Below are 23,247 nucleotides of genomic sequence, written 5' to 3'. Positions count from 1 at the left end.
ACGCTTCAAAATCTCAAAGTCTTGGCACGCACTGGCGCCTCATTTAAAAAAAAGCAACCATGTTCTGTTTGCTGATCCCCTTGGGCGATCCGTGTCTTCATACAAGAATATTTATCAACGACTTGCAAAAAGCAATTTACAGTTTCACCAATTACTTGAACACCAACCAATTCAATGTCAAAACTCAGAATTGTGCGGACTCTTTTGTATTTTTATTGCTCAAATAAAATTTGATAATAGAAAATTTGTAAATTGTAGTGATTTTCAATTGCTCCGCTTTGCTCTTCACATGATGCTCTAACAAAACTAACATTGTGGAATAATTTTTTTTTAAAACTGAAATTTTTCTTCATATACAAGACGGAAAAATAGTAAATCAGAATCTATGTTTAGTTTTCCAAAACCACTCATAAATATATCCATAATCTGACAAAAAGCACCAGAATGAGGGCCACTCAAAATTGATTCCACTCTTTTCAAAGTTTCACTACTAAATTGATTACTTTGAGTTTTCGAAGAAATTGTGGAACACATAAAATTGTGAATTGTGTTTTGTGGTACAAATGATGTAGATCTTGCCAATGTTTTTGAGATTCCGCTAGTGACCGCTGTAGATTTTGTTAGTTTTGTTGCCGCTGTTGCCAAGGGTGGAAGTCGCTTGCGTACATTTCCTACATCCATTTTCTCTCCAGATATGTAATTAAAGTCAACGGCAAGCTGTAATTTTGAAAATGTATCTCCTTCAAATTCCAGACTCGTTGAAGTTGAAAATAAGTGTCGGAAGGTAGTGAAGAGACAGGCACCTGCAAAAGTTTTGATTGGCTTCATGGTCTCAACATCGATTGCCCTCTCAATCAGAACGTGAAAATGGTTAGTGGGTAACTGACAAAATTCAGACTCAAAATGAGGACACACAGCATAGTGATTCGAAGCTGTTAAGTTTGGCTTTTCGTCAGCAATTAAAAACTTGAACTGCTTTTGAGATTGTTTGAAATAGTTGGGAGATCGCTCAAACATTGCTTCCACCATCTTTACTACACTGATCAAAGTTCTGCTTCTTTGCTGGGTGTGGTTTTGATGGGGAATCTTGCGTTGCAGATTCACGTATTTTTTCTGCTATTTTGACTAAATTTCCAAACTCTTCTAGAGTCAGAGAAATTCTCTGTTCAAACTCGTAATCCTCGGCCGCTTTCTTGAACAACTTTCGAAAAACATACGTTCCGGTTCTCTCGTACGTTTTTAAAGTTGCCCAGAACAAACGCTTTTCAGTTTGGGAAATGTTGAAATAGCAATCTCCAAACTGTGTGTCTTTTGAGGAAGTAAAAGGCATGGTAAGCAACTTGTTTTATCACTTTCAGTCAACATAATGTAAATAACTACGAAGTTAGGAGGCGCGGCAAGTTGGGATCAAACCAGTGTCGTCATATTTTTAAATAAATCCATGTGATTGGTAGAAACAATCTCAAGTACCCCCCCACGGCGTACCTGAGACTGTTCATTTTAGACTTCTATACGTTTGTGGCCTTAGGTAATAGTTGATTAAAACCATTTCTCTATAAACCATCAGAACATACTTGCAAACACAGATAACAAGTACACGTGTTTTGTATATAAAGGAATAAAATTATCAGCACAACCCACACTTCTGTGTGGGAGAGAGTTAAACTTTAATAGTATAGGGACTCACGTATTTTACATACAAGTTGATTTAGAACAGATGTGACCCTAGATAGTATAGGATAGAGACCACACACAATTTACATAAAGCCAATACAAAACAGATGTGACCCCAAACTCCTCTGTAAAGGAACCACAGTGCGCCTGGTAAAAACCACATGCTATATATTATGCAACTAGGTGTGACTATGCTCCAATCATTTGTTTGGTTTTAGATAAGGTGAACCTTGCGAAACCCTTGTTGCGAAAGAATTTTGTGTTCATTTCTTTCTTTTGCTCTTACTTAACAGTTAACTATTGAAACGAACTTGAACTTCAAAACAATGTCTGTGAAAATTCTTTCGGAGTCTGCTATCTCCTTGGAGAGAACTCTTTTTTACCAAACAGTGTTTCAAAATTTTGTCGTTCTGAAACAACAGAAAAAAAAACGATTTGTGGTACACTTACCAGCACTGTTTGATACCGAAGCTGTTTATTAACGCTATTGCTGCACTACCGGAAAAAACGGAGCCGGCTGAATCCATTATCATTACTTCTGGAGGACACTTACCACCAAAAACTATACCAAAAATGCTTTCGACTGAAGAAACTTTGCCGGAAGAAGTGAGACGTATCTTGTACAGATACGACTGCGATTGTGTGCCCTTATTCGAGAATCAACTCGGCACATATCACGCCTACGAAACTTTGGGTGATATGTGGGATGTCAAATCATCACCATCCTCACCGGACAGTCTGCCACCGAGTGTTTCAGTCAGTGTTCCAACAACTCCTGCTGTGGATCCAAACCCAACTTTTACTCTAACCCCAAGCCACTCACTCTTTGAGGATTTCCAGAGGAAGAACAAGATCTCTGACAATTTTGCAAATACAAGTCAGTTTGATGTCAACATTTTATCTGGTTCAAACTTTCAGACACCACAACCCCAAACAAAATCAGCCAATTTGAAGACACCCAATTGCTCGGAAGCTCCAGTAGTATGCGCAGCACCAAAAAACGGAGACGAGAAGACTCTCTAATGTACTTTTTGACCTCTAACACCCTTATTTAATATTGAATTTTATTTCTCTTGCACTTTGGTGTGTTGTGTTAATAGCTTTTGTGAATACCTCGCTAATTGACACTCTTCTTTTAATCTTTTTACATGGCTAGCAGACTTCATAATCATAATTTTACAAAAATGGACATGTTCAAACATGTTCACAAAAACAGTACTGTTTAGTGAGACAAAGTTGTGACAAAATTTCCAAAATGGACATGTTCAAACAAGTTCAGAAGATAATTTATAACGGGAAGCAACCAAGCTTCTGATTGGTTGAGAGAAAATTTGTTGAGAAAGCTATTAAAATGTAAAATTAGGTTTGAACAAAAGCTTCGAAACAAATGCATAAAGTCCTTATCAAACAAAAACCTCATTTAGCAAATCGTTCTTGGTATGCTGGTATAATACCAGCGCTCCTGTTGGGTATACCTTCAAGTGTTAGTTAAACTAGCAAAACATCATTTTTTCAGCGAAAAGGAGGAAAAAGAAAGGAGAAAATGAGATTTTTTCGGTTTTTCGCTGAATAAATTTTTTTCGACGGAACGAAAACTCAAAACCTGAACGTCAGTACCAAGCAATTTTTGTGGGCTATCGATGTGAATAAAAAATAATGACATTTTTCAAAAAAAAAGATGAAAAAAAACAAAAAAGAAATTTTTTTCATGGTGACCTTTGACCCCAAAAAAATCGGCTCCAACAGATAGTTGGGATGAAACTGAATATTGGGTTCATACTATCAGACACTGCACTACAAAAAAGCTCATCACGCTCGTCAATTTAAACTCATTCCTTCATGAGATAATTAACCATTAATTAACATCTAATTAGCACCTAATAAGTCTAATTAGTAAATAATGAAAAAATCCCATTTTTTAAACGGATTTGTAATCACTGATACATGCTTGTCACTTTTGGTCATAAGGGTCAGGGCCGAAAAACGGCTCCTTCACCGATTTTCAAAACATCTGGACATTAACGTCTCATTAACAGCTGGCATTAATTAGCAATTGAAGTACCCAAAATAATAATGATACACCAGGTTTTTTTTTAAAAAAAGCAATTTTTTGGGGACTGGAGACAAAATCATCTCATAACAGCTGTCATAGAAAAAGGCTTGCAACAGGGGGCTTGTCATTAGCTGTCATGTGATGACATTGATTGATCATGATTGACAGAAAACCTAACTTTTTCCTGATAAAGATGAGGGATTTTTTCTTGTCGGGTCCTACGTTTTAGTGTACGGGGAGCATTTTTTGTTATGACGCCGAACATTGTCACGCGCACTCATCGGTATCTACAATGAAAAACTACAAAAATCGCTTTTTTTGCAACATTAAGCAAAAAAAATTGAACATTTCATTTGCTTTTAGTGGACTTATTAGCTATTCAAACACCGTGACAGTAATAAAACTGCATCATAACCGTCCCAAGCATCCCTTGTACTTAAAAATTAACAAAGTCTTGAAAAAATCGAAGTTTTTGGAATGTTTTTCAAAAATTCTGTGGAAATCAAATCGAAATTTTCTTTTTAGGTAGGCTACTGAAGTGTAATATTACATCTTAAATCTTGAAACACAAATGTTCCCTCTTCCTTTATGTCATTAGAGCATATTAGCTATCAAAATGAAGAAAAAACATTAAAATATTTGATTGAAATATCATTATATATTCATAAAATGTTACAATAACTAAACCTAAAATTTAACAAACCAAAAGGTTGCAATTGGTATGTTTTGTCGCATCACATATAGCTGATAACTAAAAAGAACTACCCATAGTTTTAGATGTCTTCTTGTATATTGCACTAATTATTCGAAAATCTCAAACAAGTTTTATCATGTCAGTGTTGTTCAGTGGGAAACGTAAAGCGCTACTTTTAGTTCAACGCAACTTGATATGTTCATAGTAGTTGACTAAAGCTGGGACAAAATGCGCGCTCAAATTATTCAATCAAATTTGGAAATTTTGAAAGTTTGGAATTGCACGCCTATTATAAGAGACTCGTGTGGAATAGAAAGAAATTCGCCTTTTGAAGTTGAATTACATGTTTACGAAAGATGTCATTATCTCTGCTAACTTTTGAATCTTGAATTTTCGAACTATGGTTTTCAATTGCAAATATTGTTCGGCAAATTTTACTAACAGGGGAAATCAATCTTGCCATGAGCATCGCTACCACCCCGACAAAGTAGGTTTACCAGTCTTTACCTGTTGTATTTTTACATTCACTTGTAGAAAACTTTCCGATTTGGAACTTACATGAGGACTTGTCATCAAAAATTTACAAACTGTTGTTGGTCCTGCTATATGGGTTTTAACAACACCAGACTATTTGCTCAGCATATGAGTTCTTTGCATTCTTTACCTGTCTTTGGCAATCAATTTCAACCAACTCAAGCGCCGGCTGAAACTGCCATTAATGGTACCCTTCAGAGCTACCATCTGCCGCCATCAACAACCCAAGCCAACACAGACATTGCTCAGTTTATGCTCTAGCAAAAACCACAAATCGATTCACTTCTAGAACAAAAACTCTCACAAGGATCGCAAAAAATTCAATTTAGTGCTCATCTTCAACTCCGAAAACCAATTCAAAACGAAGATCAGGAAGATGAGCTTATTGAAATTTATGCAAATTCGCTCTTGACACCCGTTTACAGTCAGGGACTTAGCAGTGAGACCTTCTGGACTATGGTCAAGAAGATGATGATAGTGCTAACGACATTGGCCTCTAATGGTAGTGGTTGGGTGCTTGAGAAAGTTATCAAAGTAACTGTAAACTTTGCCCGCTACCAACCTATAACCGGCTCTTCTTTCATTGCATTACCTTCAAAATTACAAAATTGCTGCGGTTTACTTAATATTCGTATCCATGACAACCCAAATTGCTTCCTTTACTGTTATATTGCTGCATATCATATGCACAACAATATTAGCTTAGATTGACCACGAAGGAACTACAACACAGACAAAACTTCACTCGAAAATTACAAGCAAGCCAACCTTCATCAACCAACTGGACACTTCGATATGCCCATGGGGCTTGAAGACATCAATCAGTTTGAAAATCTCAATGAAGTTCGAATCAACGTTTTTGGTTATGATGGTAGAGACTTGTTTGTCTCAAATTTCACAATTGATATATTGCCTTTATACGAATCTGACTGTTACCATTATGTATTGATTACCAACTTGGTTAAAGTATTCTGTCAACTCCAAAATACCAAATTCCGCTTTGCGTTTCATATTTGCTGGAATTGTTTCTGGTTGTGTGAAGAAGGCCTTGCAAAGCTTACCGAACATATGGAGACCTGCTATGAAAATGCGCCGGCTGTTGTCAATTACCAGCTCCGGGAAAAAATATATATAAATTCAAAAATTTGGCTGCTACATGGTTTGTTTCATTAGTCATTTACTTTGACCTCGAATCCTTCTTGTGTCCAGTAGCAGGATGCGCGCCCCACGGGACCAACTCATACACCAGAGTTATTGAAAAACACGAGCCCTGTGGGTTTTCACTTGCGGTAATTGATCACAACTCAACAGAACCCATCTTCTTCCACGTGGACAGCTCTGAAGATTGCATTACTAAATTTGTAAACATGTTACACACACTAGCCAAGGATATATACAAGCGCAAACGAGCTTTTCCTTTCTTCAGAGGTGACCGTAGCCAGTATCCGAAAAGTGCAGCTAGAGAATGTTGGATATGTAACGAGCCTTTTGACGATAATGATGAACAGTCATCAATTGATCTGGATCACTGCCACTACAGCGGACGATTTCTTGGCGGGGCTCATGAAAATGCAACCGAGCACGACGGAACGTCAACTTTATCCCTGTGGTGGGACATAATATTCAAAATTATGATCTTCATCACATTTGTTTAGCCCTGCAATCTTGTGAGCCAACGACCACTGTAAGTGTAATTCCATCTAATGATGAAAAATACATTTCCATGATTTTTGGAGTGCTCGTGGAGACCATAAAACCTAGATGATGGAAAAGTGGTCAAAAAGTATGAAAATCTGAGGTGTATTGATTCATTCAAAATGATGAATTCGTCTCTCGAAAAGTTGGTTGACATATTACCAAGAGATCGTTTTGGAATACTTGCTTCCGTCTTTCCTAACCTATCCTCAGCAGAACTGAAGCTCCTCAAGCAAAAAGGATTTTACCCCTATTCATATGTTAGCGGTCGTGAAAAGTTCAGCAAAAAATCCTTACTACCTCTTATTGAATGGCGTAACACTTTAGAAGGAAACGCAGTAAAAATAAATCAAGAAATTTTTGAACCACGCCAAGACGATGTGGAACACTCTGAATTGTCAAATTCTACAAGACTACCACGATGCATACCTGAAAACCGATTGCGCTCTTCTCGCATGTGTTTGCGAGTTCCACAGAGAGCTCACTTTCTCCACCTACAAACTCGATTGCATGCACTTTTACCAACTCCCAAATATGGCTAAGGAAGCATCCTTGAGAATATTCAAGGCGGAGGTCCAATTGCTTACAGAACGCGAGCACCTCGATATGATAGAAGGAGCAGTACGTGGGGGAGTATGTCCAGTCTACGATATCAGAAAGTTTACAGCAAATAATAAATATTTGCCAGATTATGACTCTTCACAACCCTCGACATTTGGCTTCTGCGTGGACGCCAATAACCTATGCGGTGGCGTCATGAAGAATGAAAAACTCTGTCAGTCAGATTTTACGCTAAATTTGGATATTACACTGGCTGAGATACTAAACTGTCCTGATGATAACCCTGTCGGGTACTTCGTGGAAGTCGACTTGCATTATCCAGCAATTCTACACGATTACCATCAGGACTTCCCCCTCGCACTATCGAAAAATATTGTTGAGGATGACTGGCTCAGCTACTACCAAGTAAATTTGCGAGAGAGTCATACCTTACCCTCCCTCAAAAGTTCCAAAACTGTTGCAGACTCTTTTCGACAAAGAGCATTATGTGCTGCATTACAAGCTGTTGAAACTGTAGGTTAACTTGGGATTAGTGGTTAGGAAAATACATCGTGTGCTACAGTTTACTCAAAACAATTGGTTAAGACCCTATATAACCCTAAACAGTGAGAAGAGACAAGCGGCTTTGAATAAATTTGAGGAGACTTTCTATAAACTAATGAACAACGCCATTTATGGGAAAAACTGCGAATCGAAACGTGGACGGATGAAAATCAAGCTTACGAGAGACGCAAGACGAACCCTAACCATAGTAAGCAAGTTTCAGTTTGATAATATCAAAGTGTTTGGCGAGAACATGGCAGCTCTCTCCTCCCGCCCAAGATAGATCTATTTGGATACACCAACTATAGTAGGGGCCACAATACTTGATCTAGCGAAATACTACATGTATCAGTTTCACTATGAAACAATGCGATCTTCATTCGACTGTCGATTATTCTATAGTGATACTGGTAGCTTGTTATACCGAATCAATTGTGAACATTTCTACCGTGAACTGGAGGAGAGCATTTTTCTTGATCAGTTTGACTTCTCAAATTACCCAGCAGATCACAAACTGTACAGCGAAAAAAATAACCGCGTCGTCTTAAATTTCATAGACGAATTTGCAGGGGATTATAATAAAGAGTTTATATGCCTGAATCCAAAGCTGTACAGCATAACTTCCGCTGGTGAGTATATTTTACGTTTAATGATTCAAGAAAAAACTCACAAATTAACATCTAACCTTGTATGATTGTCATGATTTGACTGCTTTTTTCATAGGTAACCAAAAACTGTCCGCCAAAGGAATAACCAGAGCAGCCCAAAATTTGCTTCGACATGCAGACTACAATAATACACTTGTGATTGGTAGTACACGCTGAAAATACAAGGATTGTTTCGGAAAAGCATGTTCTAAAAACGGTTTCAACAAATAAAATATGTCTCTCTGCCTTTGATAATAAACGCCACATTTTGAACGGGGGAATTTAAACACTACCATTTGGCCACTATAAAATTGATCACTGCCGAGCCGAGTCGAAGATTTTTCTTGGGATAGAAAGGAAGTAGAGTGGGACTACGAAAATGTGGAAAATTATGCTCACCTTCTTCTAGATTCGTGTCCAAACTGGGACCATAATAATAGTTTTGTTGTGCCGGATACAACAACAAGTGAAAACCCGGAAGAATGGGAAACACCTGACCCGGGATTTGCAATGACTAGTATTATTAACGACGAAGATATTGATAGCGATGATTTTGTAGACTTTGATGCTACCACCAGCTCCAGCTCTTCCTCCCCTAACCCATTCAATAATACTGAAGCTAATGAGTGCAGTGAAAGTAGTAGCGATTATGAAAAAGAACCAGCATTTAAAGTTGCGCGCAGACAATAAACTTGTACCTAACTGCCTAAACTGAGCCTTTTGAATTCCTAACCGTGTAAATTTTGTGTTTATGGGTGCTAAAATCTGTTTCAATAAATTGTTCACTTGCAGCTCTTATTGGAACGAAATTGAATTTAGAACAAAGTTGGCCGTTTGACCGAAAACAAGTTTGCCGCTTTGGAAATAGTCTTACATAATCACATCTGTAAAGAATGAAAGTTAATCCCTTTCCGTCTAGGATAACCCCTGTTATCCCATGTTTAAGTATCGTAGGTTAAACCCCCCTCTATTGAGACAGTTTTTACTTACTACTGATGTTTCCTCTGTATTGAACAAAAACCTTCGGCTTGCGCTAATTTTTGTTAAGTTTTTTAATCATTTTAGATTTTGTTCGTTTCTTTTTGATTTGTTAAACTTTTTCCTTCGTGACTATTTTATCCAACATCTCATTAACAATACTGGATGACCATTCTGTTGGATACTGATTTTCAGTCCAGATCTCTTGATTTTTCTTAAGAGCTATATCAAAGGATTGCCAGTCCCTGGTTGCATTGAAAATCCTATGCACAGTCCCTTGAATCACATTTTTCCTATGACGTAACGATGCACAGCCACCGAAATTATAAACTATGCTGGTTTAGGTCAATTTTTGATGCCAATGACAGCTGTTTTTCATATTTTAGGAATGCCATGTCCCCACTGCCGTTGGGTGTCTCAGGATTGATTTGAAAGTTTTCGTGAAGAGAACTTGCATTCTCAAGGTAATCCAGAGGGTTCCCCTGGACATTTCACACTATGTCATCAACATACTTCTTGAGTAATTTCATTTCCTGTGTGTCTTTTGTACATTTTCTGCAAAACAGGAACAAATCCATACAATTTCCTGCATGTTCTTATACTCCGTGTCAGTGATATTTTGACACTTTGCACGAAACCAGTTTTTGCATGATTTGCACTCGACTCCTTTCCATCGGAAAGTAACGCATCGGTTACAGTCATTGTACATTGCACATTCCCTTCATTTGAGCAATTTTGTTTTCCCTTCTTTTATTTGATTCCTGCAAGTATATTTCAAATATAGGGCTTCATCCATAAATTTGCCAAGATTACCTCCCATTGCAAAACCGTCCGATTGAGTATACCACATTTTTTAGACTTAAAGCGAACATTCGTTACAGCTAGTCTCAAAAGACCCTTCATAGCTGACCTCGGAACCTCAGGAACCTCGTCACTGGAGTACAGTTCTTAAAACGAAATTTCAATTGCCTCCTCAGCCGGTACATTGGTGTACAAACTTTTAACATCGAGCGATACCATAAGCTCATCTTCATTCAATTTGTTAGACTCTAAAGCGATTCTGGCATCTTCCGAGTTAGTTTCATTATTTGCATCTGGTAACCTCTGGAAAAAAGAAGAGAAATTTATTCAGGTTCTCGTAACTGCAACCTTGTATTGACAGAACGGGCCGAAGGGGCTTACCATTTTTTTTTATTTTAGCAGGCCCAATGAACCTGGCCGGTTGCGAAGTCTATAACGCCTGGTTGGTTGCATACTCAAGATAATTTTTGATTGAGATATGCTTGACGTGTGTAGCCGGTTGTAAAACTTTATCCCTATTGATATCAATTACTTCAGCAAGCTAAATTTGCAATTGAGCAAACGCGACGAGTTTTGGGGGACGAAGTCGCCACTCAAATCTTCGTTCAAATATAACAATTTGGCAAAAATTTTTAAAGTTCTTTCTTACATGAGAATTCAGTATTTTTTCTTTTTGCTCCAAAACTTATATACGAGATAGAAAGAACCATTCAACAAAGGGATGGAAAACTAATATCATTAATCCCGTAACTTTTCGGCCGCGAAATTGATTGATTGAATTGTAGATAACAAGCTTTAAAACCAGAGGTTAGGTATAAATGTAAAAATTTCATTTTATATTGATTCTATTTGAGGAAAATATGAAGAACTTTTCCTTCATGTGAAATGGAAACAAAAGTAAAAAGAGCAAATTGTTTGATTTTGGTTGCCCAGCAACAACATAGGCAACAAAAGCAAAGAGTCAAAACAACACCAAAACGTCTCTCAAGAAGAACAAATAGTCTCACAACAAGAGCAAAAAGTCTCACAACAAGAGCAAACAGTTACAACAAGAGCAAAAACTCTAGAGATTGGTTGGTTCATTTTGATAAAACTTTAACCTTTGTTTTTTTAAGCATGTTGCTAAGTTTGAACGCCATTATCATTCTGTCTGAGTAAAACGAATACAGTCTCCTGCAAGCTCAACAGGAAAAAATTTATTATCTACGAAGAACTGTTACGGGTCTGAAAGAATGGTTGAAAAAAGCAATTTGAAAAACTAGTACCTCATAGGGTGATAGTATTTCAGGACTACTTGAGTTGTAAAGTCTCTTCGCAATAACCTGATGAATTTAAATGCTGAAATAGGCGACTGTGTTATATCAGTTTGCCCAATAACAGAATAGACAAACACCAAGACCTAGCCAAAATGATGTATTTAAATTTTTTTAAATTATATGTCTAGTAACGTGCCTTTTGGATCAGTCCTTCCTTTTTTTAGCAGAAGCTTGATGCTCTTATATATCATCATAACTGCAAGGAGAAAAACAATATTATTTCTGAATAAAGTGTCACAAGTTATCTGGAGTCAAATTAAGTTGACTCAGGCAAAACCTATTGCGATTTTTCTTTTGCTATGTGGTGATGTGGAGTCAAACACAAGATCATCAGTTTTTCACGAATCTATTTTAGCAATAACAAAAAAAACTTTCTAAAACATTAAAGTTTTTCGCTAGAACGCGCAAAGTATTGTTCGAAAAAAATCTCATTGAAATTTCTTCTCCAGGATTTCGGGCAAAACATATTTATTGAACTAAGTGAAACTTGGTTAGCTAGAAATGATTGCTATAAGCTTTGGAAAAATTCAAGCACTATTCCGAAATGTTCGCTTTCAAAAGGATACAAAGAAGGGGGAGGTGCGGCCCTATTTGTTCCAAAGGCAACAAAACAAGATATGATTTGGGTTGAACAAAAAAAATTTTCAAAAAATTTTGAAAAACACTTATCAAGCTGACGTACAATCCCTCAAGACACCCTCAAGAAAAATTTTTAGAGGCAACGACATACAACTTAGACTACTCTTTTGGACAATACAACATTGCACATATAATTGGTGGCTTTAATCTCTATTGTTTAAACAAAATTGAGAAGAACGATTTGAAAAGCATCATAACACCTTACAGTCTACAATTTGTTGAGGTACTTGAACCCACAAGACCAGCAGAAAATTCAGAATAACGTATTGATTACATTTTGACCGAAACAATAGAAAAATAACAAGTATTATACCTTTGATGCGCCATTCAAATCAGATCATTTAGCATCCCTTATTGTAATTGATATCAAATTGATATAACGCAAAGCGAAATGTATTTTCCGTTTCGACAAGGAACAGTACAATGCGAAAGATTTTGTTAAGACCCTGTCACTTTCTCGAAGCACTTCATTTATCACTGCAATGATGTTTTCGTAATGTTTAATATATTCATATCAATTGTTAACAATGCACTCGGAACTCACGCTCCAATTGTAAAAATTTTCAAAATCGCAAAAATAAGAAAATGCTGATAACTGAATGGTTTGACGAGGAATTTAAAACAGAATTATGAAGAAGAGAAAAGGCACTTAGGACATACCAAAAAAACAAAAGGTCTCCCAATTGGGATTTTTATAACAAGGGAGTTGCCACTCAAATATTAGTTCAAATATAACATTTTGGCTAAATTGTTTGAAGTTTTTCCTCACATGAGAAATCAGTATTTTGTTCTTACTGAATACTGAATGTAATACGGTAATTTTTTGGCTTTGAAATGAATTGATTGATTTGTTGATAACAAGCTTTAAAACCAGACCTTAAATGTATAAATGTAAAAATGTCATTTTTATTTTGATTCTAATTGAGGAAAATATGAAGAATTTTCCATTCAAGTTAAATGGCAAAAAAGTAAACAAGAGTAATTTGTTTGCTCTTGTTGCCCAGCAACAACATAGGCAACAAAAGCAAAAAATCAAAACCAGACCAAACCGTCTCACAGGAAGAACAAATAGTCTCACAACAAGAGCAAACTGTCCCGCAACAAGAGCAAAATGTCTCACAACAAGAGCAAACAGTTACAACAAGAGCAAACAATCTAGAGATTGGTTAGTTCGTTTTGATATTACTTTAACCTTTGTTTTTTAAGCATGTTGCTAAGTCTGAACGCCGTTATCATTTTGTCTGAGAAAAACGAATACAGTCTCTTGCAAGCTCAACAAGAAAAAAATTATTATCTACGAAGAACTCTTACGGATCTGACAGAATGTTTGAAAAAAGCGACAACCCCGAGTTAAATTTTTAAAACTAGCATCCCTGGTGGTCATAGTATCTCAGGACTACTTGCGAGAACTGCAAACACCAGAGAAAAAAAAGTGAGACAATTAACAGTTCTAATTGGAACCGATGATTGTCTGTCGGCTAAATTCGACATTAACGAATCAATTACGGCATAAGAAAAAGTTTTATATTTTTACATGTGCTCACAAGTTCGCACAATAGATGAAATCAATCTGCACTCTGTTACCGCTTAGTGCCTTCAGAAAATAAAGTATTGTTAGTGTCAAGAAATTCAACAAGCAACCATGCAGTTTAATTTCAAAAGTTAAGGACCTGTCAAACACAAAACTTAACCTGAGTTATTTGAATGGCTAGTTTCAAAACAATTATGACTATATTCACACAGATGGCCTCAATCCCTCTGAAAACGGTGTTAGAGCTATTGTAAAGTCTCTTGGCCACAACCTGATAATAGACGACCTAACAAATGCTGAAATAGGCGACTGTGTTATATCAATTTGATCAAAAACAGAACAGACAAACACAAAGACCTAGCCAAAATGATATATTTCATTTTTTTAAAAAAAAATTATATGTCTGGTAACGTACCTTGGATAAGTTCTTCCTTTTTTAGCAACATGCTTCATGCTCTTGTATTTCAGCATAACTGCAAGGCAAAAAATAATATTATTTGTGAATGTAGTGTCACAGGTTATCTGTAGTCAAACTAAGTTGACTCAGGCAAAACTTATTGCAATTATTCTTTTGCTATGTGGTGACAGAATCAAATTCATCAGTTTCTCACGAATCTATTTTCGCAAAAACAAAAAACGCTCTAAAACGTTAAGGAACGCACAAAGTATTGTTCGGAAAAAAATCTCATTGGAATTTCTCCTCCAGGGTTTGGGGCAAAACATAATTATTGGACTACGTGGAACTTGGTTAACTGGAAATGATTTCTCTAAGCTTTGGAATTACTCATGCACCATTCTGAAAAGACCGCTTTCAAAAAGATAAGAAAAGAAAGGTGGAGGTGTGGCCCTATTTGTTCCAAAGATACTAGTACCAAAAAAGATCTGATTTAATGAAGTTTGACAAAAATGTTTTTGAGTCAGTTTGGGTTGAATGTGCAAAAAATTTTTCCTTTTTCTGAACTTTTCGAAAAACAATTATCAACCTGACTTACAATCCGTCAAGACAACATCAAGAATAATTTTTAGACGAAGTAACATACAACTTAGACTGTGCTCTTGGACAATGTAACATTGTACATGTACTGGGTGACTTTAACCTCAATTGTCTAAACAAAAATGTGAAAAACAATTTGGATAGCAAATGACGGTCTACAAATTTTTGACGTACATGAACCCACAGGACTATCAAGAATTTCAGAATATTGATTACATTTTGACCGTAAGCATGAAAGAAAACAAGCAATGTACTTCTGATACGCCATTCAAATCAGATCATTAAGCATCTTTTGTTGTAACTGATATCAAATTCATAAAGGCAAAGCAAAAAGTATATTACTTTTCGACAAGAAACAGTACAATGCAAAAGATTTCGTTAAGACCCTGTCATTTTTTCCCGTGGCACTTCATTTATCACTGCAATGATGTTCTCATAATGTTTAACATATTAATTTCAAATGATAGCAATGCACTCAAAACTCACGTTCCAATTAAAAAAATTGGAATCGCAAACATCAGAAGATGCTGAAAACTGAATGGTTTGATGAAGAACATAAAACAGAATTACGCAAAAGAGAAAAGGCACTTAGGACATACCAGAAAAACAAAACGTCTCCCATTTGGGTTTTTTATAACAAAAATCTCTGGACACTGAGAAAAAACGCTGGAAATTCAACAATTCAGTTAGAGGGAAGCAAAATAATTTCACTAGTGTTACTGCGTTGCGAAATTAGTTTGAAGACCTAATAACTAACGAATTTGAAATTGCAGACTTTCTTAATAATACTTTTTCTATTCTTGGTAATTTTTTAGGAACAATAAGGTACAGCGACACACCAACAAAAATAACCAAAACAAACATGCCAAACCTTTCAATTTTGAATTTCTTACACAAAAAAATAGTTCATGATTTTGTCAGGGAGCTGGGTTGCAACAAGTGATTAGGTCCGACTGCATTGAAAGAGCGGAAATCAGCCTTATCTGCAAAAAGTTGCCACAATCGACGCAACCAGCTACCGCACAATACCAATCACAAGTGCATTTTCGAAAATTTTGAGCCAATTCTACATCAACAAACAACGAATCTTGTACAAAAAATTGAATTTATGAATCCGCTTCAATTTATTTTTCGAAAAGGTGTTTCCACAGCCGATGCTTTGTTATCTTTTATAGAATCAGTTTGTGAAAGTATTGACTCAGACAAGGTAGTCAAAACCGCAATTTTGTATCTCTCAAAGACATTTGATTACATATCTCATGTTATCCTAATGGAAAAATTAAATCTAATTGGCTTTGATAGTGATGCAGAGAACCTTATAAAAAACTTTCTTTCTAACAGACTTCAACGAATACAATTAGATACAATTTACTCCATCTGGAAAAAAATTTTCAGAGGTGTACACAAAGGATCCGTATTGGGACCTCTCTTGTTCAAATTATATGAAAACTATCTTTGTAAATCAATTGATTCTAATGTAACAATGATACAGTATGCTGATGATTGCCTAGTTTTTGCTTCTAACATACACGAAAATATTAAACAAAAAATTCCCTGGAATTAAACATACATAATTTAGCAAACTACTGTTAGTTTAATTCAGCAAACAAAATGATCAATGAAACAATACCCAGGACATAATATTAGTAGATAACAAAGTAAATAATAAGTCTAAGGAATGTAAACATTTGGGACTAACTATTGATAGCAGTCCTGGTTTCATGAATCGTGTTAAACAAACGTTAAAGAAGATGGCCCAGGGGATAAAAACTATAGACTCAATTGGAACTCAGCTTCTCATATCAAGCTCAGAAATTTTGTTAAATTCAATTGTTTTGTCACATCTCAATTATTCCGCTTTATTTATTCGGCACATCAATAAACCTATGATGTCTTTTCTAGAAAAGCAGCTGAAGTGGGGCTTTAAAAAAGTGTTCTTCCGCTCAAATTCTAGATTGTATCGGCGCTTAAGAGTTAAAAAACAGGTGATCGGGATTGACGAGAGAATTTATTATTTTTCTTTTTTTTAACTCAGATAATGTATCAGGCGAGAGAAAGGCATTCAATGCGACACTGATTTCACCAAGTGCAAAATACTCCATATAAGAACGTACTCAAAAAACAATTCCATGATCACAGATCAGCTTCTTTGCTAGACGAGTCTTTTTCCATGCTACAGCCAAAAATGGAATTCACTGCCAAAACAACTCAGAGATTTCAAAACTAGCAACATTGTAATCAAAAAATTTAATAGAGCTACGTTCGATCAAATTCATGATAGCGTGAATAATTCTGAATGTCTTTCGTGGCGTGAGTTTCGACTAGTTTAATCTTTAAAACCTCACTGCTGAGTTTTTTATTTGACTTAATTTTGTTGTGATTTATAGTTTTAATTGTACACTTCAGCATTGATAGCGTCCGCTTCAACGATTACAGTGCTAAACAATAAATTGTCTTCTTCTAGAATTTTAAGATCATCATTTTTGATAGTAGTACTGAAATTTTTTCCTGAACCAGACCATAACGCATGGTTCGAAGACGTTCAACAAACTCTTTTTAACTGGCTGATCTTTTTAATTGCTCTCTTCTTTTCCAAACATGTAAATTAATAATATAACCGAAAGAATAAAGTTTACATGCCTTCAGAATAATCACGAATATTTATTGAAATAATCAAAATTATACATCAAACTTCTGGTTATCAATTGATGTTAGCCATTGAGCTGTTCCTTCTACAATATAAAAAAATAAGACACGAATTATCCTTACTGTCTATCTATTGGAACACTTTCATGCTGACGTTGCAAAAACTCTGTTATATTTCTTTTGAAAAAAAATTTGTTCTCCGTCGCTCTTACGTTAGAAGGTAACTTATTCCATTTTTGTATGCTCTTCAAAATCAAAGATCTTTTACTCTGCTTAGTATACTTTTGCGTTCTTATTCTCAGCTGTATTGTCCGTTTGTTCTGATTTAACTGTAGGCGGTTTGCACATTTTTTAAATGTTTCTGATAATATCCTCTGATTCAAGTCTGGGTGGAGTTTCAATATACTAAACTTTGAAATAATTAATTCAGCTGGTAGGACAATCGATTTGAGAAGGATATCACGACAATGATCGATTTTACGATGCATATAACACACCTTTATGCCCCAATTAATCTATCAATTTATACGCTGTACATTTTTCGCTGACAAGGTTTGTAAATAAACTCCACTGAATGACAGATGAGACAAGACTAAAGATTTGAAAATTTGCAACCTTACTTCCAAAGGTATATGGTTTCTTACAAGATATAGTGAGCGAATGGCGGCCGCCATTTTCTTTAAAACTACATTTAGATGTGCTTCAAAAGTCAATTTTGAGTCAAAGTGTGTTCTTAGATAACAACAACTCTCAACAGATTTTATTAGATTTCCATTAAAAGTAACTTTTGGTTCTAAATCGTCCCTGGTAGAAAAATAAAGTAGTTCTCTTTTATCAGCATTCAAAGTGAGTTGATTTTCTTTCAAATAATTATCCGTTTTCAGTAAAATATTTTCAATTTGTCTTGTAATTGTTTCTCCCCTGTTTATATCGACATAAAATACTACTATCGTCTGCAAATTGAACAAGCTCAAAGTCACCTTTGATTTTTTCTGAAAAATGGTTAACGTATAAAAGAAAAATAAGGGGTCCTAATACTGTTCCTTGCGGTACTCCGTGATTGACGAAAATGTGTTCTGAGACCTCGATGCCCATTTTGACGCATTTTGATCTTTCTTCGAGAGGAGATCTCAATAAATCAACTGCAGGCTCAGAGAAGTTGAAGGACTCTGCTTTTTTAAGAAGTATTTTGTGCGAAATTGAATTGAATGTTTTTGCAAGGTCTAAGAAAATTGCTGCAGTGTTTTGCATTTTTTAATGGTTTTCTACTACTGTCTCAGTGAAAAACAATACTGCATCTGTTGAAGATTTTTTGTTTTGGAATCCAAATTGCTCTTTATTCAATAGATTGTTTTTTGTTAATGTGATCCATCATTTGGAAAAGGAGAAGCTTCTCAAAAAACTTAGCAAAGTTGGTGTGACTGAAATTGATCGATAGTTGCACACTTCGGTTGTTCATCCTTTTTTGTGAATTGGTGTGACATATGCATGTCTTAGAACAGTTGGAGAGAAACTTTTCTGAATACATTCATTAAAAGTAGATTGCAGATTGGTACCAATTGCGTACTTCGCCGCCTTTAAAGCCCTCGCATGGACAAATCCTGGACCCGGTGATTCACTGTTTTCTAAAATATCAATGGTTTTGTAGATTTCTTTTAAAGTCAATACTCGAAAATTGAATTTCTCAGAAAAGTGGGCCAACCTATGGATATTGAGAGGAACGAAATCACCAGAATATTTGACCATTTCCGCAAAAGATTTATTAAATGCATTGCAGATTGCATTTTTGTCAACGGTCTTGGTTCCGTCTATTTCAATTTCAGACACATTAATACCTTGTTTGTGGTTTCCTAATTTTTTATTGATGAAATTCCTTTTCTGCTTCGATGTTTCATATTGCTTAAAAAAATTAACAGAATATTTGTGATATGCATCTCGTAGTTTTCGATTCACTAGGTTACGGCTTTTTTGAACTCGTCAAAAACATCGTAGTTTTGAGAGAATTTGTATTGATTGTACATATGACGTTTTTTCTGCTATTTATTTTTTTGAGTTCCTTGGATATGCATGGTTTATCACTTTTTTTGTTTTGTTTTATTGAAGAATCACAGATCTGTATAGGTGCATGTTGATCAAGTATACTTTGAAAAATTTCATTAAATTTTGTAAACATTTCATCACAATTTTCTTCTTGATGCATAGGTCGCCAGTCCGCAAAAGCCAAGTCTCTGTTGAATTTCTCCCCCGAAAATAATTTCATGTTCCTTCTAAAGAAATATGTATCTTCGTTCCTCCCTATCATTTCTAAATTAGTCTGATAAAATATGATATTGTGGTCAACCTCAATGGGCGGCAATCAAACTTTCCATTCTGCAATTTGGTTTGTCATGAAGCAGTGATCGATAAGGGACTGATTAGTTTTGCTGATGCGAGTGGGAGTGTCCACATTTGTTGGGTTAAGTGCCAGATCAGATGTAAAGTTATCAAGTATTTCTTTCTCTTTTTCATTGAATTGGTCAATGTTGTAGTCTCCAAATAGAAGAAGATTGTCTGTGAAGGAATATGCATTAGATACTTCAGCACTCAACTCGTTCAAGAAAAAATCGGAAAGATTTTTACTCGGATTGTACGAAATATTCACCAAACATTTATCTTTCAGAGGTTCATTAATTTCGAGCCACATTGATTCAAAGCAACTTTTGTAAACGTTCCCGTCTATGCAGAATATTTGCTGGACCGTTTTGGTAACAGAACCTTTTTCCGATTACACCTCTCATGTGACTTATATTTTTTCATTTGAAGGTTTGTGTTTTGCTCAAATCCGTAAAGCTTCATTTACCCAACGGTAGTAAATCATTGAAGCTTCTGCCACTAGATTTGGAAAACGTTGGTTTCTGGATTGACTTTAAATCAACAAATAAATTGATTCGTCACCTTATCTTTTGATCTTATTTCTATAAGGTGGCCCGCTAGTTGTTTTAATCAATTTACTGTTACTTTCAGGTAATATGCAAAATAATTTGCTTTTAAATTCCTCCAAGCTAAATTGCCAGTTGCTTCTCAGCAAAAGTTTTGATGCTCGTTCGGATGTAATTAAATTTCTGTCTGCTTTTCTTAACTCCGAGTTTGAATTGAGTACTGACGAATCACGAGAAGTTGATAAATTTCAGCTTTTGAAGGTTCCCGTTCTGATAGAAGCAAATGAAAATATTTTTCATTCGGGATTATGTATTTGTTGCCGAATTATTCTTCAAAAATCAATTGATATTGACCCAGAATTGTCATACTCACTGATGGGGTTTAAATCTAATCTTCTAAAGAGTTACGAGTCACTGTGTGACTGGAGATTTACTTTTGAAAACGAATTTCCAATGATACTGAGTGAATTTTCCCACGAGTGCACTAATAATTTGCCTCAACTGGTGGCTCTAATGGAAAGAATAAATCAAAGATTTTCGGAACCAGCCACAATATTTAATGCTGCAGGGCTTGCGAAGAAGCTAATCAAACAATCAAAAACTTTTTTGTATAGGGATTTTGACTCAGAAACTGAAAAATTTGACTCGAATTGGTTTCTGAATTCTGAGTCGTGCAAATCGATTTTAGAATTAAATTTAGTGCCAAATATTTTTTGCTCGGGTGTCGATGCAACGATTATTGATTTATTACTATTTGCTTATCTAACCCGAATTTGTAGCCTGGGCTATTTCAAGCTATCCTCTTACCGAGAACTGCACCGCTGGATGGTTTTGATGTTGCTGAAATTTCGTAAGTTGCTGGAACGGACAGGCACTGATATTTCTGATCTTGAAAAGGCCTTGGATTTTAAGCAGGAAGATCTGCAATTCAATTTTTTCATTCCGAAAACAGATGTAAATTTTGTGAGAAATCCAGATCAAGTAAATCAAGGACGCTGGCTTCCGCGTGGTCTAACGAAAACGGATCTAATATCAATTTCTAAGAGAACTTTGGGAAACCCGAACAGTCAGCCACATCCGAATCTGCATTGGATGGACAGTTTTGTATGGAGTGATTTAGCTGATTTTGCTGATGTGTCAAAATTTGTCCCGGAAAAGCGAGCAGAACGGAAACGTGAGCAAATTTTAAATATTGTAGCGGCTTGTCAACTAGTCAGTAAACCGGGAAGTATTATTGTCGATTTCTGCTCTGGGGGAGGTCATGTTGGTTTATTACTTGCATACTTGCTACCAGATTGTGAAATTATTCTTCTTGATAACAAGCTGGAGTCTCTTCACGAAGCACAAAAAAGGTTAAAAAGTGGACTGCTCAGAAATGTCACTATGTTGCATTGTAGTATTGAACAATTCGAAGGTCATTTTGACATAGGCGTTTCGTTGCATGCATGTGGGCCATCCACCGATCTGGTTTTGTCAATGTGTTATAAAAAGCGGGCATCGTTTGTTATTTGCCCTTGTTGTTATGGCAATATTCGATTTGCGGAAAATTTTCAGTACCCACGCAGTACTTATTTCAAATCTAATGACGTCAAAACGGAAGAATTTTATCTCCTGACAAAAGGTGCGGATAATTCGACTAATGTGCAACAACGAAATGACTGCATGAACTTCGTTGATTGGGATCGCTTAGAAGAAGCTAAAGACCTGGGCTATAAATATACAGTAATGACAAAGCTCGTACCTGAAAGTTGCTCACCTAAAAATAATTTAATCATTGCCTCGCCATACGACTTGCTATGAAATGACCTTGTTTTTAATGTCTCTGGAATGATAGTTGTAATCATGGCTTTCTACAAATCAAAGGAAGTATTGTTTTTATTACTAAACTGTTTTTATTACTAAAGGAGTTGTGGTTTTGTTTTTCGACACGAAGAGTCGGGTGTCTGTTTACCACTCGAAGAGTGATGATTAGGCGTGTCTTTTTAATCAGTAATTTTTTCAGTTTCAAACAGAAAATACCGCGTTTTTAGAATCTGTAGTGGGTTTACTGCTGAACTATAATTTGAAGAGTGGAGCGGAGAAAGAGAGGTTATTTTGTTTTCGAGAGAGCGAGAAATGGAGGTTTAAATTCAGCCTAATTGTTGTGATAAACTTATTAAATAGGGATGAGCCTGCGAGGCATGCAAAATAGTGAATGGGCCGATGCAGTGGAAAATCAAAAACAACTTCCAAATTTACGCTATCTGGACATGACACCATCAGAGACAATGACACCAGTCACAGAGAAAGACAACAAGCGAGGATGTATTGAGACCTATGGAAGAGAACCTGCAGAGTGAAGTGTTAGAGAAACTTGCAGTACTTCTATCAGATGCGGTGAAGAAAGCAATTCCTCAACTAATTTCCGAACTGAACAATCAAATTCAACCCTCAATAACAGAAATGGTGTCAGATGCTTTGGCGGATTTAAAAAAAGGAACTGAAGGAGGAACTGAGAAGTGAGATAATGCTTGAAGTACAAAATTCGGAGACGATGATAAACCTCAATACCCTATCGGAGACAGAACTGCTCGAAACAGACGAGAGAATATCAAGATCTTTGGAATAAAAGAGACAAGGACAAGCGACAATAACAAGTTATGGCCGAGGATGCAGAGACATCTATGAAAAAAGTTGTGGACTTGGGCAGGATGATTGGAGCCAGTATTGTTGAACGAGATATCTCAATTGCCCATCGATTACCCAGCAGGCGAGGAGACAGACCAATTATTTTGAGATTTGAAGAAGGATCAAGAAGGTAGCGATGCTGAAAAAAAAAGTCTCATGGAGATTGAAAGTTTGAAGAACATCAAAGTTTTCGAAGATTTGACGCAATCCCGTTCGAAGTTCTTAAGTCTATTGAAAAGTGATTTTCGGGTTGAATCTGCATGGACCAGAGAAGGTAGAATATTTTATAAGTGGAAGGACAATGTGGCTATTCAATCGGTGCCTTGGTTGTTGGAAGGAGGCATGGTTCTGGGCTA

General features: G+C 36.0%; 2 protein-coding genes across 3 annotated transcripts in view; one reads left to right on the top strand and one right to left on the bottom strand.

Annotated features, from left to right (window-relative positions):
- LOC142343148 (peptidyl-prolyl cis-trans isomerase-like) overlaps positions 1-23,247 on the bottom strand; it is a 615,561-nt gene that overhangs the window by 66,937 nt on the left and 525,377 nt on the right. The gene's annotated exons all lie outside the window — the stretch shown is intronic.
- On the top strand, positions 20,287-22,110 carry LOC142342358 (glutathione S-transferase C-terminal domain-containing protein-like). Its single transcript, XM_075393658.1, has one exon. It carries the CDS (start codon positions 20,315-20,317, stop codon positions 22,022-22,024), a length of 1,710 nt encoding a protein of 569 aa, XP_075249773.1. The 5' UTR covers positions 20,287-20,314; the 3' UTR covers positions 22,025-22,110.

The sequence above is a fragment of the Convolutriloba macropyga genome, chromosome 7 (assembly GCF_964194025.1).
Source record: "Convolutriloba macropyga chromosome 7, txConMacr16.3, whole genome shotgun sequence".
Lineage (NCBI taxonomy): Eukaryota > Metazoa > Xenacoelomorpha > Acoela > Convolutidae > Convolutriloba > Convolutriloba macropyga.
Note: the sequence above shows the minus strand (reverse complement) of the source record. Positions and strands in the feature narration are given on the sequence as shown.